The sequence below is a fragment of the Antedon mediterranea genome, chromosome 5 (genome assembly GCF_964355755.1).
Source record: "Antedon mediterranea chromosome 5, ecAntMedi1.1, whole genome shotgun sequence".
Lineage (NCBI taxonomy): Eukaryota > Metazoa > Echinodermata > Crinoidea > Comatulida > Antedonidae > Antedon > Antedon mediterranea.
In genome coordinates, this window is record NC_092674.1 from 13,800,461 (window position 1) to 13,819,121 (window position 18,661).

Sequence of the window (18,661 nt, forward strand, 5' to 3'; positions counted from 1 at the left end):
CAGATACAAAAATACATACAAATATAACAATATTTTGTCATTCACGTACCTGACATCTCATGATGTCAGGTACGTGACCTATGTTAAAGTACTTGTATTATTTTGGTCTATTAAAACATAGTTTTATCTTGCAGTTTTAAAAAACATTATTTCAATAGGTCTTCTATATTGTCCTTTATTAACTATGTATCTCCTATTGTTCATACAAATTGTTTATTTGTTGAACTGAGTTACCATATAGCTGCAGTTCATACGGTCTACTGTAGGTTTTCAATAGACACTTTAGACTGTTGCTAGTAATTCTACAATATCCATTCTCAACTGCCATCAAGGCTTTTACTATTTCCTCTCGTTGGTTCACATCTCTTTCTTGGTTTCTAGTAATTCTACAATATCCATTCTCAACTGCCATCAAGGCTTTTACTACTTCCTCTCGTTGGTTCACATCTCTTTCTTGGTTTCTAGTAATTCTACAATATCCATTCTCAACTGCCATCAAGGCTTTTACTACTTCTTCTCGTTGGTTCACATCTCTTTCTTGGTTTCTAGTAATTCTACAATATCCATTCTCTCAACTGCTCTCAAGGCTTTTACTACTTCCTCTTGTTGTTTCACATCCCTTCCTTGCTTACATCGCCATTGTACCAGTGATTCCATTGTTGCTTCTACAGTCAGCGCTGAAAACCTTCTCTCAGTGTGTGATAGCTCAACATCAGCAATACCAAGATGCCTACAGAAATTCTTCCAATCTGTCATCTTCTCAGAAATTATCAGGAAGTCCAAGTCTGTTAAGCATCCTGTAAAAACACATTTAATTGACTTCATTAAATAAAATACATTTGGTTGTTTTTCTTCAAACATTCAGGTGCTGAAATTAAGCAACATTTCTGGAATGTAACATTCTATTTGTATTGGCAGAAATCATGAATAATGCATGAGCCTAATTACTAATTATTTTCTTATTATTTTATTCTTAGAATTACAAGATAGCTAACCTATTTCCTGAATACAAGAGAACTTAACCCTCGAAAATATACAAAATGTGTCCTTACGTAAAATACATATTGCACAATTTCATCACAACAACATAAGTTACATAAATATTTGATCGTATCCCTGAAACATGGGTCAATATTGGATGTAGTTTACTGATTGGAGGTATCTGTATGGCCAGTAAAAATACACTTGATTTATTGGTGATGAATGGAAAGGCATGGATCATTCTCCTTTATGTTTTTACAGATGCGTGTTCATTTTAGACACAGTTTTGTTTGTTTGTTTTTATATATCTAGGCAAATTTCCAAGGATAACCATAAGCGAATTCAATCACTATCCTTCTTAAGGTGGCAATCCCATTCACAAGACAAACATATACACAAGATGCTCTACATAAACGAAGTCTTATTACAAGTCTTTGGGGGTGGAGTTGTATTTGTCATTATAAAACATCCTGACATAATGACAGGAATTGAATCCAGGAGCCATTGATTGGTAGCCAAATTAGCTTAATCACGTTTAAAACATTTCTTGTTTATCGAATGATTGCTGATGACAATAGAAAGTCAAATAGTGATGATTTCTACAGTAGTATCAGGTATACATATAACATTTTTTTTTTAATAACAATCATTACCCACCTTGTCCTGATTGGTCTGTAAACACTGCAACTTCTAAACTGACATCATCTTTGTATTTATATCTTGTACACAGTCTATCAGCTAAATCAACACGTCCTTGTTGTTTTAAAGCCTTGATCATTGTAGGTAGTTGATGTGCTTCTGCATGTTGACAGTTATTTCTCCATTGCACCAAAACCTCCATTATGGCATCTTCTACATGTTTGTTTTTGTCTGCAATGTTATTAACGTTGTCCCATTTGATTCCAAGTCGCACTACTAGTCTTCTCCAACTTTGATTTAAATTGTCACAGATGAATAAGAGATCTTGATCATCCAAAAAAGCTGTGAAATAATAAAAGCAATAAGGTAATGAGTTCTGTTTCAATTAAATTCAACTCCCTATTCCATGCAATATTTATTTCGGAATCTCTCGTCCATAGAAAATAAACATAATTTTGTATCAATTAACAAATTTAAATAAAAATATGATTATCAGAATAATTTTTGTTTAAAAGCATTCATGAGCAAGATTTTATAACACACCTAAGATTCTTAATTTAATTTGAGAATTGCGAGTCATATTTTATTTAAATGTGCTATTGCTCTCTTAATGATGTCATTGAGAGTGCAATGTTGTTATATGTGCACACAAGTACCTGCAATTTCATTTTGCACGTTCATTTTTGTTACACGGTTATTGTTGCCTCTCCTTTTATCAAAATTAAGTAGATGTGTACTCATAAACATTCATTACTTGTATACTATTTAATGGAACGAATCATTACAATATAAAATGCAATGTACCTGAATGTTTGATAACCTTGTGTATTTCATTATCACCCTTTATGTGAAACAGCAGATCAGCAAGATCATTACGACCATGTTGTCTTAGTACAGTGCACAATACTTGTTGCTGATTAAGGTCACTACCAATGTTGCTCCTCCAATGTTTCAGCATCTTTGCTGTAGCTTTATCTGTTTGCTTTTCATTATCAAAAATAGTATTCACTTTAGACCATGTAAGCCCCAAACGAACACCAAATCGTCTGCAGGAAAGATCCATCTCTCTGGACACATTGTCAATAGTTAGGTCATCCACATAGTCTATATCAAAAAACAAAATTATCAATCAATTGTGTTTTTAATCCTTCACAATAGTAACTAAACATAATAATTATTTTATCATAATGTATACCTTTGTTATCCTTGACATCTGACATCCTCCTTCGTTTACTAGATCCCTTAACTTTTGATTTTAGAGATGTTTTCCCCTTCATCATTTTATGAGACTTAGCAACAGTATCATCATCAGTATCAGATTCTGGATCTATGTTCTTCTGTCTACCAGCTTCTTTTGAGGTAGAAGCTATAATGACAATAAAACAACAAAATAGTGATAAAGTTAAACCAAGATGTACAATTGCTTGTTTTGTATTGTTATTTTATGTAGTATTACTCTATTAGTTATAATAATCATAAATTTGATTTAGTTATTTATGAATGTATTAGTTTGGCAATTCAGGAATTAAATTTAAAAATGATGATCTTCAAAAATATACACTAATGATAATTTCTGTATTAGCTGAACAGTTTTTTATTTGCAATACTTTACCATCAACTTGTTGACATACAGTATATTGCGCTGTATAGTGTTGATATTAATTTATATCTGTGAAAGTCAATTGCATTCAACTATCGCATGGTTTAAACATTAAAAACCTAGAATTGTGGTGTACGATGATGATGAAAATCATTCATAATAAATCTTTTACCATCAACCTCACCTTTGTTATCCTTCTTGGAGGAAAATAATCTCTTCACTTTACCAGTGATTCTTTGAAGTCTTGAAGTAGAAGCTTGTGCATTGCTGTGACCATCACTGTCAGAATCTAGAGCTATGCTTTGTTTTGTACTATCTCTCGATTCAGATGCTAAACAAAAATAAATCAAAAAGCAACATTTTAAAAACTGTATAAACTAGATGTACATTTTCAATAATACTGGTTTTTTTTAATCTGTGGATTATCATAAATGATGATGACACAGACTTATTATAAAAATCTAAAAAAAGTTTTTTTTTTTTACTTTTGTTATTGTTCTTCTTATAATGAAATAACATACAATTAATATTCATTTTACATGAATGATGCAAACAATGTCTTATATCCTTTAATTAAGCAAATCATATAAATACCTTCCTGTTGTCCTTGTCGTGTTTGTATCGTCGTACATGTCCATCCGTCCCTGTCTGTCTGTATCCATTTTATATTTGTATGTACTGTACTTTTGAAAAGGCCAACAGAGTTTCCCCATGGGGATAATAAAGTTTTAATTGAATTTGAGAATTGAATTGAATTGAATTGAATTGTCAGTAGCTAATCTTCACCTTATGCTTATTATTAATATGTTTAACTTTACTTTATTCTTAATGATATTCTCCAGGCATAATGCAACTATTTTTTACTTAATTTCCAACCATTTGTATCTATCATATTTTTTGTATGTGTTTGCATTATCTGAACTTGACTTGAACTTAAGTATACTTAAATAAATAAAGAATACATATATATTCTTTATTTTCTAAATTATTAACTTGAATCCTCATTTATTTTGTTTTGGTTTAGAAACATTTTTTTTTTATCTTACTTCATCCTAAAATGTTAACCTATATCAGTTTCACTGGATGGATACTACACAACACAAATCCTCTACCTTTTACAATGTATCCAAACAGATTACGATAACGTTTCACTTCCATTCCTCTGCTTCCACATGGCAACACATCTTTGTCAAATTTGCGTACAACATGCATATGAGTATGTTCACCTTTTGAACCACACATACAAGGGATGTACATCTTTACTTTAACACCATGTGCATTCTTCTCACTCAAAAAGTGCAATTCTTTTTCAAGAAATGTTAGTACCTATAAAATAGAATAATTTGATTTAGTTGATTATTTTGCTACCCACAACAAAAAGTAGTATTAGCTATTTAAAATAATTATACAAACTAAAATTAGTAAATAGAGCAAAGAATGATAACATGTAAGCATGATTCCGAATAGGATCACCAAAACATATTCAAATACAAAATACATTATTATTTTACTATTAAGTGTACATTACAGTTTAAATAAATAAATTATTAATTATTGTTTAATTTGGTTTAAACATCAAAATTGTTAATCTCTACATATCCAACTCATAAACATTATTTTTACATTAATTTACCTTCTTACAGATGCTAGGTTTTGGATCATCATCTTCAGGAAGGCCAGGAGCATTCATCATGTCTGTTCTAACTATTGTTGTCTTTGGGTACTATTACTTACCTTCTTACAGATGCTAGGTTTTGGATCATCATCTTCAGGAAGGCCAGCAGCATTCATCATGTCTGTTCTAACTATTGTTGTCTTTGGGTACTATTACTTACGTTCTTACAGATGCTAGGTTTTGGATCATCATCTTCAGGAAGGCCAGCAGCATTCATCATGTCTGTTCTAACTATTGTTGTCTTTGGGTACTATTACTTACCTTCTTACAGATGCTAGGTTTTGGATCATCATCTTCAGGAAGGCCAGCAGCATTCATCATGTCTGTTCTAACGATTGTTGTCTGCAATATCAAAAATCATTTTTTGTTTTATTTCATTTGACAATTGTTTCTCTTGAATTGTTATTAAAGCAATTGCCACTTAATCTATAGTCTATATATAATCTATATGTAATATTATAAACATACACGATGAATGAAAAAAACACCTTTAGGTGTTGGCAAGATAATTGCAATATTTTCACCGATTTTCTGCCAACATGTTTCTGTTTGTTTGTCCTATAATGCTTAGTGTGTTTTATTTATAGTTATATTAATTTTTATGCAGGTAAATGTTGAACAAGCATTTGCTTTTTATTTTAGTCTATTTCAATTTTACTGTTATTTTATTATGTTATATCTATAATGGAGAATATAACTGAAAATCTAAAAACTGATAATGTTTCCATTATAATTCTATCTGAGACTGATATTTTCTCAGAGGTAATTAAACATTTATAGTTATGTTCCTAAGATGATACTTTCTCAGATTTAGTTTTTAGTCTTATAACATCAAATTTATTAAGTCTACCTGAAACAAACGGCAATTGTTGATGGTAGCTACATTTAGAACCACAAAATGATGGCCATCAATATGCAGTTCTACATGCTCATATGACAATGCAGGCTCAACATCTTCCATTTGAAATTCCTCAATAAATTTTGTTGAGACACGTTGGAAGAGATCATCTGGTAGGTAGCCATCAAAGTCATGAAAGAGAGAAATAGCACGTTTCTCTTCATATTTAACAGCCTTTGTATCATCACGTTGGGGCTTCAGGCGTGAAAGAACATAGAACGTTCGTTCAACATTCTATAGAAATAAAAATGGAACAAGAGTAGTAGATGGAATATATGAAAAAATAATTGAACTAAATATTTTAAATAAAATGTAAATACCTCTTTACTCCTTTTTTCACACATTAACCCAAAGGTTTGCATCAGAGACACAAAGAAGATAATCATCTCATCTGAATCATCCTTCCATATATGCCGCAACAGTCTTTCATCTAGTTTACCCCCATTTAAATTTCTCCAAAGCTGTTTCAAAGATGGCTAAAAAAATATAAAAGCACAAGTGTAATTTGTCAATGCAACAAAGTAATTACTGTTCTTCTGGTCAGTAAAACCTCTTATTTAAGACAACCTTATTGAAACTTACTTGTGCAATGAATGAGGTTAACATCACAGCTAACATCTATTAAGGGGACACTTTGTTGGGTCTTGCTACAGTAATACGCTTACAAGCATATATTTTAGTATTAGAATATAATAGAATTAATAACATATAATTTCGTTCTCTGTGTGGCAGATATTACATGTTTACAGCTAAATCCATCACACTGAAAAACAATGTTTACATATGATATTCACCAATGACTGACACCACTCAAAGAAGTGAAGTTTGCGAACCTGAAGGCTGGGATCTATAACTGTGATGATTGTTTTAAACTTGTCAACTACTCCCATCAAATCTATAACAATTTTTTCTTTGAGGATCTTGTCATCTGGGTAGAACAGAATCTCACCGATGTCGTGCAAATACTCAAGAAACTGTTTTCTGTCAGTTATCTTACAACTAGCAAGTAAATCATTAATCTAAAAGGCAAAGAAATATTATAATGACAAATTTAACGAAAACAAAAATGTTGATTAATTACAAACTGGTTTTCTGTTGATGTTATCAATCATTTCGTTAATGTTGAAAGGTTGTTTATATAGGACATAATACTTTATCATGCAAGGGTAGATTTGACATCTGAAAGTTTCCTAACCAACAGTAAACTCAAGGTTCACCACTTACTTACTTACTTCAATAATTGTTATTGCCAAACAAAATGTTCATTTGGTTTTTGGAACAATTGGTACTAAAACAATTGCACCATTCCTGTTTGATAAACATTTGTTGAAGATTCACCATAAACAGTCAATTAACACAGACAGCAAAGCAGGGATACTGTTAATGTTACTATCAATAGTTCATCAGTTCATACGACTTTTGTTTTTTGTCAACAAAGTCTTCGTAAAAACTACGATGTATGTAAACAATCAATTACATTTGCATATGAAAGGGTGTCTCCTGTCAAACGTGTTATTGTTCTCACCTACTATTACGCCACAATTAAGTAACAATCATTTGCATACAGATGAGAGAATGTCCCATGTCAAACACATATTGCTGCCATACTACCACTGTATGTAAACAAACCAGCTAATCAATTACTAAAGTAACCTAATCCAAGACACATTGGGATAAAGGTGAGAGGATGTTCCAGTCTATAACGAACATGTGATTGTCTAGTTAATTGTACGTACTATCTAGAAAATTCAATTCAATTCAATTCAATTCAAAATTCTTTAATCATCCCACACGGGGCAATTCAAATAAAAAGGTCTGGATTAAAATGATCTTACAAAATATACAAAATATCACAATACACAGAACAAAATAGAAAAAAAGTCAAGTCAAGGATCAAGAATTTAAGAGTCGAATAGCCACTGGCAAAAACGAATTCCTTTTCCGGTTTGTTCTACATGCCGGGCATCGAAAGCGACGCCCATGAGGCATGAGCTCGAAATCACTGAACAAGGCGTGGTTAATATTTTTTAGAATAGCTCTACTTTTTTCTAGAGTTTGCATGTCACAGAAAGAAGATAAGCTACGAAGTTGACAACCTATTAATTTAGAACTTAAGTTAACAATTCTTTGTAGTGAGTTTTTCTCTTTGACCCTAAGACTAAAAAACCAGCATATAAAGGAAAAAGTTAAAACGTTCTCAATAAAGGAATTATAAAAAACCCTAAGAATTACTTTATCGACATTAAAATGGTTCAGCTTCCTTAACAGATAAAGTCTCTGGTGTCCTTTCTTTACTATTGCCTCTGTGTTTAATTCCCAGCCGAGATTGTCCTCAAATATAGTACCTAGGTATTTAAAGGAATGGACAATATCGACTGGTTCGTCATTTATAATGGATACCCAAGGGTTGCGTCCTTTCTCCTTCCTAAAATCTACAATCATCTCCTTGGTTTTGGTCACATTGAGTTCCAAGTAGGAGTTTCCACAAAATTGGATAAAATCATCTAAAGCGGAACCATGGCCGTCCTGTGAATTTTGAAGGAGAGACAGCAAGACAGTGTCGTCAGCAAATTTAACAAGATGACTATTGTCCTGTTTGCTGCGACAGTCATCCGTGTATATAATATACAGGAGAGGAGAGAGGACGCAACCCTGGGGGGATCCAATACTTGTCATACGTACATTCGAGTGTCTTTGGTTAACTAAGACCCTCTGACATCTGTTCGTAAGAAAACTTATAATCCATAATACAAAATCACGTTGAAAACCAAAATTCGAAATTAATTTGTTTGCTAAAATATAAGGGTGCATGGTATTGAAGGCAGAAGAGAAGTCGGCGAATAACATTCTGGCGTGAGATCGAGGCAGTTCAAGGTGCTTGTACAATGTGTTTAATAAAAAAAAGCTTGGCATCCTCAACACCTCTTCCAGACCTGTATGCAAACTGCAGTGGATCGAGTTTAGACTCTACAACAGACGTGATGTAGGTTTTAACTATCTTTTCAAAGATTTTCATAACAAGAGATGTCAGCGCAATAGGGCGCAGATCATTCAGTTGTTTTATGACAGTCTGTTTAGGAATAGGTTTTATAATCGATTCTTTCCAAAGATTAGGAACTACAGACTGGTTTATAGAGGTCTGGAAGAGGTACCGAAGGACACCACTGAGCTGATCCGCACACGACTTCAATGTTCTGCCCTCAATACCATCGGGACCAGAACTCTTATTTACTTTCTTATATAAATGGCTGAAATAGTACCGGTATGTTTATATTGCTGCTTTTTTTTTTTTTTTTATATTTTATATAATACATCTGTATTATAACTATATAATGTACCGACGTACTGTGTATTATTATTTATGTTATGTCTTTGAGTTTCTTATTGACGTAAACATGACGGATACACTAGATAGGCCTAGATATTTATCTTATTACTCTACTGTATAAACATCTGTTACAGTATATAGTAATATTTTTTAATTAAACTTATTTATTTTATTTATTTATTTTTTTAAAACTATATATATATATTTATTTATTTATTTTTTTTATTTTTCTTTTTATTAATGTTACCTTTTTTAAGCAATACTACTGATGATGATGATGATGAAGATCTCAATCCCTATCTTAAGTATAATGAATCTAAATACTACCATGTTGAAGAATTTAGACAAATTTCAAACATATCGGATGATGTTTCTTTTCTGTCACTTAACTGTCGTAGTATCGTCAACAAGTTTGACCAGTTCTCACAATTTATTGACTCACTTAATTATAAGTTCTCTGTCATTGCCCTTCAACAGACATGGTTGAGCGATAATGATGAAGTTTCATTTTTTAACTTGCCGAACTATGTGCTTGTAAATCGTAATCGTACGGGTAGACGGGGCGGAGGCGTAGCTCTATATATTTCTGACAATTTGTGTTACAAACCACGAGATGATTTATCTAAATTAATTACTGAAGCTGAATCCTTATTCATAGATATAATAATTGACGGGAAATATATTTCAGCTGGGGTCATTTATAGACCACCTGAATCTAAAATCAGTATATTTAATAATCAATTTACAGAAGTTATGAATATAATTAACAAAGAAAAGACGCACTCATACCTTATGGGCGACTTTAATCTCGACCTTAACCTATACCATTCAAACTGTAATGTTCAATGTCATGTGGACGCCACTGTTTCCAATTCTTTCTTGCCCCTGATTAATAAACCGACTCGTGTAACAGAAAATACATCTTCTATTATTGATAATATATATAGTTAATTCTACAAATAATCACAATATCAATACTGGAATTATTTACACAGATATATCAGATCATTATCCTATATTTGCAATCACAAAATCTGAGAATCGTAAAAAAAATACAAAACAGTCATTTATTTTAAAACGCACTTATTTCCACCAGCAAGTCGAATCCTTTAAGGAAGACTTGGCAATTGAAAACTGGCAACCTGTCCTAAGAACAGAAGATGCAAACATTGCATATTCAACATTTGCTCACAACTTCAAACATTTAATTGATAAAAACTTTCCTTTGAAAAAAATTAAGGCAAAAGCAAATAAAGATCGATCTCCATGGATCACCGAGGCCATAGCAAAGTCAATAACAACTAAGGGCAGGTTGTATAGTTCATACAGAAAAAATCCCACTCCCTCAAATAAACTGAAATATACTAAATACAGAAACAAACTTACAGCACTTATTAAGAAACGAAAAGAAGAATACTACTTTACTCAATTTGAAAATAATAAAAGTAATACCAAAAAGACATGGAAAACGATTAACACTATAATGGGAAGGACAAAAACACGACAACTACCACCAACAATAAATCATGACTTTAAGCAATTTAACACCCCCTCAGAAAAAGCAAATGCGTTTAATACTTATTTCACAAGCATTGGAGAAACGTTGGCAAAACGAATCTCACAAGAACCACAAATAACAGAATCATCTTCGTATTTAACAGGAAACTATGTTAATTCTATGTTTCTAAGACCTGTTACTGAGGATGAAATTAAAACTCTCCTCGAAAATTTGGAAACTAATAAAACACCTGGGCACGATGACATTGGAGCACTATATCTAAAACCATAATCAAACTATCTTAAACGACCGATTACTCATTTGATCAACATATCACTCGCCACCGGTTGTTTTCCGGACGAACTTAAAATTGCAAAAACAATACCTATCTTCAAGAACGGAGATAAATCAGAAATTAACAATTACCGTCCCATATCTATACTGCCATGTCTTTCGAAGGTTTATGAACGGGTTGTTAGCAATCAAACTATTTCATTCCTAATAAGAACAATGTACTTAATAAATCACAATATGGTTTCCGACAACAACATTCTACTATTCACGCATTATTAGATACATTTGAAAAAATTACCTCTGCAATCGAACAAAAATGCTTTATGATAGGAATATTTTTAGATTTATCAAAAGCGTTCGATTCAATGGATCATCACATTTTATTACAGAAGATGAGACATTACGGTATCAGAGGTGTCGTTTTAGATTGGTTTAAGAGTTACTTATCAACTAGAAAACAATTTGTAAACGTAGAAGGTAAAAAATCAGAAACAAAATACATTAAGTACGGTGTTCCACAGGGGTCCATTCTTGGACCCTTACTATTCCTGATTTTTATAAATGATATGCCATTTGCCTGTAGAAACACAAACGTTATTATGTATGCAGATGACACTAATGTGTTCCTGCAACACAATGATATTACAAGAGCATTCGATATTTTAAACTATGAAATGGCATGTCTTTCTAACTGGTTTATTGCAAATAGATTAACTGTGAACACCAAAAAAACGAATTATATTGTATTTACTAGTAGAAATGTAAAAATTGACACGTCAAATCTAACTTTGCTAATTAATACTGATATTATAGAACGAGTAAATCAAACAAAGTTTCTTGGTGTTCATCTAGATGAGAAATTATCATTTGCATATCATATAAATTCAATCGCAAAGAAAGTTTCAACAGCTATAGGCACCATGAATAAAATAAAATGCGTACTCCCATACGAAATCCTATTAAAAATATACAACTCTCTCATATTACCTAACCTAACATATGCCATAACACTATGGGGATCTACTAATCAAACTATTTTAAATCGTCTTTATATTTTACAAAAGAAAGCACTTAGAATTGTTTGCAACAATCCTTTTCATCATCCTTCTCTACCACTCTTTGCCCGCACAAAAACATTAAAATTATCTGAGCTGTACCAAAAAAGTGTTGCGATATTCATGTTTAAGTTTCATCACAAGAAGTTGCCTATTACTTTTGATTCTTTCTTTGCTACAAACAATTCCAAACATACAGTAATCATGAGACAAGTGCTAAAGAGAATTTAAGCACTGCTTTCAAAAGGACCCTATTGGGCCAACAAAGTGTCACATACAGAGGCACTAATGTGTGGAACTCACTACCCAATGACATTAAAATGTCAACCAGTATTGGTATGTTCAAACATAAAATTCATGATATGTTTGTCACCAGTTATCTTTATTTTTAAGCTACTGGTTAATTCATTTTCTCTCGACATTTGATTTGTTATTATCACTGCATTATTTCCATTGTTAGTATTTTTATCGTTACAATTAATATGGTACATTATACTGTTTTTATCTATTTATTTATTTAATTATTTATCTATTTTAATTTCAATTTTGTTTGTTTTGTTTTGTTTTTTTTCTCGTTTTAAGGGGCTTTGCGTCTAAAGCATTAGCTTACAGCTTAACCTCGTTCACAACCTCAATTAATTTTGCATGTACTTTGTATTATCTGAGATTGTGAATAAAGTTATATATATTGAAATAACAAGTTTTTTTTCACTTTAACACCATTCGATGCAGCAATAAAAAAACAGGGTTTAATGCTTTAATGTGATTTAAGAATAAACAAAATGTAATGGATGTTAAACACTTATTATTAAAACACCAATCAATTTTGTTATATAAATGTATATATTCTAACCTCAGATGTTGGTAGATACAGTTTGTCTTTTCGTAACTTTTGTATTTCCTGCAGTACTTGTAGCCATTTGATTGGCAAAGTAAGAATCATCATCTGGACTAATTTTTGTATTTGGAGAATGATTTTAGAAGCACCGCTCTTTTCAAATGAGACACTGTTTTCAATGGTAAAGAGCTCTTCTTGAAACACCATGTCCTCAAATGGTTTTCCTTCCAGGGCTTTCCAAAGTTTATTCTCTATTGCCCTTACCTAAAATAAATAACATCACATTGGAATTAAATGTATGTATGGGGAAAATTTAAAGGGTGCCGTACCAGCCAAGACCCCACCCCCACCCCATTTGTAAACTGCAACAAGTCTTTTATTTAATTTATGTCACGCATTTATGTACCCAGTGTACACTGGTATAATTATACCAATATAAGAAAATGTGTGATAAATCATACATATTTGTATACCCTTTTATTTGTTTTATTATAGACCTAACAGATGGAACATTATTATCACAATGAAAGCGCACATACTGTAGTATCTCATTTATGAAATAATCTTAGATTTTTACAAAAAAATATCATTTGAAATACTTTTAATCTTTAGCCTACATTTTTTTTAAAATTGAAATTAAGGTAAGATAATCATTTAATCATAAGCCAGCACAGTACAGTAGTATGTGCATGTCATGGACCACTTTTTTAAAGAATAATTTTTGTTTGTGCTGGTTATGGCCGCCTTCATTTTAAACTAGAACTCTGTCAACATTCCGGGTCATTATCATTAGTGTTACAAAGTTTGCCACAAAAAAACAAAACCAACAACAAACAAATATACAGGGGCGGTAAAAAAGTTTTCTATACATTAAAATAAAACAAACTATAATGAAGTAAAACAATTAATGACATTCCTGAAATGTTATTACTGAGCTATTGAGCTTTGACCAAATATCTCCCAGTATTTATTAGTTACAGTAGAAAAACATTAAACAAATCCTCAGACGACAGTTGAATTGACAGATAAACAAAACCAACAAGCAAACAAACAACAAAAATACAGGGGCGAAAACATAACCTCCTAGACAGAGGGAATAAAAGTGTTCATTCTAAGCAGCCTCAAATGGTCAAATTTGTTGATAATTGACAGAAATGTGTGTTGTCCTAATAACTTAATTTCTATAGTATTTCTATAATTATTTATTAAAAATGTTACGAACAAATAAAAATAGCTGTTTGGCTAGTCTCAATTAACTTGATGCTAGGTGATTGAGCTTCTTTTACTTTACAGTAGCAGTGAACCTGATCTACTATAGCCTAGATAAGCATTTTTACCCATATCTTATTGCCTTAAGAAAAATTAATGTGTGCAATATTATATCTGGTGGTCCATTTACTGGATAGGAGGAGTAACTGGCCGTATCTTGACAACAACAAAATTGTTTACCTGACTAAAAAGAGGAGGAAAGGCATTATACCCAAGAACTGTATGTAACAATTTAAACAGGAAAATAGAATTGGTTAAGTAAAAGTAGATTAGATTAACTTAACAATTTGACCACAAACATCATTTTGCTTTAAATTCAAAGCTTACAAATAGTTCAAAATGAACCTTTTTGGACACTGTACATCCAGCTGAAATAAATTAGGAATTTGTTAATATTTATATATAATGAGCAACTGAGAGGATACATTTAATATCAAATGATATGTCAACAACTAAAATTTAAAGAAATATACAACAAATACTTAATGTACTTTTATCATTTATTATATGTATTTAATTATGTATAATACTTCAGTTTACAGTTTAGTAAAATATGAGAAAAATAGCAATAAAGGAAGCATGGTACTGTTTATTTGTGATTATAAACAATTCAATTTAGATTTACAATTTAAACACACAATGTGAATACTGTAATGAAAAAAAAAAGAAATATTAATCACTATACAATTTGTTTGGGAGTATCATTTTCATTTTAATATTCATACAAAATTCAAACAAATATACAGGTACATGGTGGATGGTCAATAGATTGCTCATGGATCAGACAAGAACAAACTAGCCTGTAATTATTGTCAATGATAATACTAAACCTTTTTCATTATATAATGTAAAAAAAAGAATAGAACATCTATATTATTAACATAATTTCATTACAGTACTTAATAACAAACTAACCTTGTTTGTATTGTAAATGTCCATACGTCCGTCCTGTATGAAGAACACAAAAATATTCCTGTGTTCTTCATATAGAATATTTGCTCGAGCACATACTTGCATAGCATTATCTCCATTCTAGTAAAAAGTGAAAAAAAAAAATAAAGTGCACCAGCTGTACTGCATATATTTTAAATAAGTTTAACAAAAATAATTAATGGCACCACGAACATATTAAAGTGTAGAGGATAAATAGTGATAGACAATGAATAGGATAGAACAATTTTTAGGCTCTAGGACCCTAATAATCTGGGATACACAACAGTCCAGACACTAATGGGTTCAGTCAAGAATTATTTGGGAATGTGTTCACGAGTGTTTGCAATGCACTCAACATGAACAATTACATCAGAATAGGACAAAAAACACTTACTTTACTTGTTACTTGGTTTGCATAGCTATCCCCATTATTGGGGACATTTCGCCGTCATTGACATTATGTTGACATAGCACAACAATGAGAGACATTAATGTTGATGATAAGGTCATGGAACACTAATTAATAAAAAAAAAAAAAAACCTGGTACCTCTAACCATAGGTAGGGACCCTGACAGGTACTCTCCCTCCGTGTCGGGATCCCGAAACTCATCAGTGGGCATGGGTGCTCATCTCCCTGTTCAGGACTATTCCTGATGATTACCCATGCTATTTACGTTTAAAATTAAACCCCAGGACATCAATTAACTAAACAATTATAAAATAGCTCAGTGTTTGCAATGCACTCAGCATAGTACAATAAAATCAGAATAGTACAAAACATATTATACAAATAATGAATGTTTATGAGTGCAATGGTACAAATAATGGCACGAGGTGAATGATGAAAGGTTATATCAACGAGGCAAAGCCGAGTTGATATAACCTTTCATCATTCACCAAGTGCCATTATTTGTACCATTACACGAATACAAAACATTCATTATTTGTTTTATATAACATCTAAATAACAAACAAAAATGTTTCAAAAAGTACTATTTAACGATCGTTGAATAGTGCGTACTATTGCACGCCATGTGACCCACATTCGTCCAATCAAATGACAGGAATTTATATAGGTGTTATATAAAAACAATTATAAAATAACTCAGTGTATAGTAAAATTACATCAGAATACTGTAGGACAAAACATCTAAACAATTATTAAAATGGCTGTCTGATGCATGCAACATAACTTTTTAGTAGTTACATTATTATCAACATAATGGTGGTGGTACTGGAATCTAACCCTAAACCAGGCTGAAGAAGTCATGGGTTCGACTCCAAGAATTTCTAGGGTGGAACTCGGCTGTTCAATGCAATGAGAATTTAGTACATTACATCAGAGGAGGTCACAGTCACAGTCTCTCTCTGATGCAAAGCTATTTTGTAGTAGTTGCAATATCATCATATAAAAGTAAGGATTAAAGACAACTACCCTCACTAGAACAACCACTGTTGTATGGTAGGACAATCACCCCATTATACTGTAGGAAAATTACCCTGTTAGGACAACTATTCCTAGGACAACCACCCACTATACTTAATAGTAGCGGTGGCGCCAGGATCTTTCCGACGCGGGGGCTAAATTCCCCGACGGAGGGCCTATGCGAGCGAAGCGAGCATCGCTAGGCTGGAGGCCAGGGGGGCCGCCAAGGGCCCCGGTTGGGGTCCAGGGGGCTTCCCCCGGAAGCAACGCGTTATAAATAGCGTAATTTGAGGTCAGATTTAGGGTATCCAACCTTTTCCATTTTGTATTGTACATGAAAAACACATTGCACGAGATCCGATGCGATGACTGTGTAAATCCATTTTTTCAATTTTAAAAATGAAGTTTTAAAGTTCAATATGCCTATCATAGAAAATATACTCGAACGTAAAACCTACCCACGGGCCAAGAGGTATATCATTATAATCGCAGAGGCGTAGGCAGGTTGCGCGAGACTAACACCCATGGGCTGATCTGTAAGAACATTTTGAAAAATAGAGCTGCTAGGTCTCCGGAAATTGCAATTATACATTGATATATGAAAAGAAATTACAATACAAGTCTACCAGAGAACCAGCCCACCGAGGTTCAGATATAGCTAAGAACATTTAAACAAATATAGTTTTTAGGTCCCCTGGAAATTAGATTATAGTATTTCGAAAAAAAGAAACAAAAATATATAAGTCTCCAGGACCAGCTCTACCAGGGTTGAGCTGCTAAGAAAATTGTGAAAAATATAACTGCTAGGTACAGTACCTAGAAATTGCACTTATATAGGCCCATATTGATAAATGAAACGAATTATAAGTGCATGGTTGGGTGGAGCTAAGAAAATTGTGAAAAATAGAGCTGCTAGGTCCCTGCAAAACATTGAAATATGAAACGAAATTATAGTACAGGACCAGCGCACCATGGTTTGGGTGGAGCTAAGAACATTTTGAAAAATATAGTTGCTAGGTCCCGGAAATTTAACTTATTATACGTCGAAGCATAAAACAAAATATTATACGCCACGTCTCCAGAACCAGCCCTACTATATATAAAAAATATTTAAAAAAGAGAGCTCTAGGTTCCCAGACAATGCACTAACTGTATATTGTACATCGAAATATGAAACGAAATTTATAATACTGTAGTATCCATGACCAGCTCTATAATTGAGGACGGTTACGCTAGGACAATTTTGAAAACTAGAGCTGCAGGTCTTCAAAAATACATTTATAAATAAATAAAAATTCCTAGAGGTCTAAAAAAGTGAACAAAGTTTTACCTTTTATTTTGAAGGAAATGCGTCCGCAAGCGTAGATCATTTCCCTTCGGGGAAATCAGATTATTTCCCAGATGTGAATCTGGAATTTCGATGTACGATGAGCAGTTCATGAAATACAGGACATTGGAAATTGTTTAATGAGCCTACAGTGAAATGTCTATTTTTGGTACCCCACGGTACAGAGGGTTAATCGTAAATTAAAAAATTGAACATACGAACAATAGATCGCGAACATAATTCTTTTGCTGTATAGCGTACGTCGATATACATCACATGACGTAACGTTTCAGCAATGTTCGCCTGTCATGGAGTAAAGGATATCACATGTAAACCGCAATGGGCCGGGCCCAATGTAGTGAGTACCTATTGTTTATTAGATCGCTGGCAATAATGCATGCATTGTGTAATAGCCCTCCGACGTACTCACAAAATTGGAACGTCGCGATTTTTTAGGCGCTGAAGCTACGAAGTGAACACGAATAATTTTTACTGTATAATATTCTCCGACGAAAAGTACTCGCGTTCTCCGCTAGGCTCCACGACGAGTGTGGGGGGGGGGGGGCGGCTACAGCCCCCGTACTGTGAATAATATTATATTTTGATTGTACATACAGTACAACCCTTTAGTAAAAACTGTCCAAATTGAAACATTGATGATTTATAAATGATATGATCAAAACCTACTGAATATTTACCAATACTTCTACCATTTCATTGATTATATTGATTGATTATATTTACTGTGAACACAAAAAGAGCATATTTATTTAGCGAGATATCTGGAGAGAAAAAACCTTTTCATTTAAAGGACATATTTCTTTAGTGAAATTTCAATATACTTTGCAAATTGCAGACGATAAAAATGTTATACTTGGATCAGTTATAATACTATGATT

General features: G+C 32.5%; 1 protein-coding gene across 2 annotated transcripts; it reads right to left on the reverse strand.

Moving 5' to 3' along the window:
* Window positions 1-288: 288 nt before the first annotated feature.
* LOC140049111 (uncharacterized) lies at window positions 289-18,327 on the reverse strand. Of its 2 annotated transcripts, XM_072093937.1 has the most exons (13): window positions 17,766-18,327; window positions 14,991-15,524; window positions 12,822-13,070; window positions 6,627-6,812; window positions 6,114-6,269; window positions 5,746-6,027; window positions 5,157-5,237; window positions 4,333-4,546; window positions 3,405-3,551; window positions 2,816-2,986; window positions 2,425-2,724; window positions 1,639-1,962; window positions 289-797 (listed from the first exon to the last, which is right to left on the reverse strand). In XM_072093937.1, exons 2-13 carry the CDS (start codon window positions 15,090-15,092, stop codon window positions 526-528), a joined length of 2,484 nt encoding a protein of 827 aa, XP_071950038.1. In that variant the 5' UTR covers window positions 15,093-15,524; window positions 17,766-18,327; the 3' UTR covers window positions 289-525. The 2 variants fall into 2 exon arrangements, with proteins under 2 accessions (XP_071950038.1, XP_071950039.1); XM_072093938.1 differs by lacking the exons at window positions 2,816-2,986; window positions 17,766-18,327 and having other exon boundaries at window positions 14,991-15,703.
* Between the last annotated feature and the right edge of the window lie 334 nt (window positions 18,328-18,661).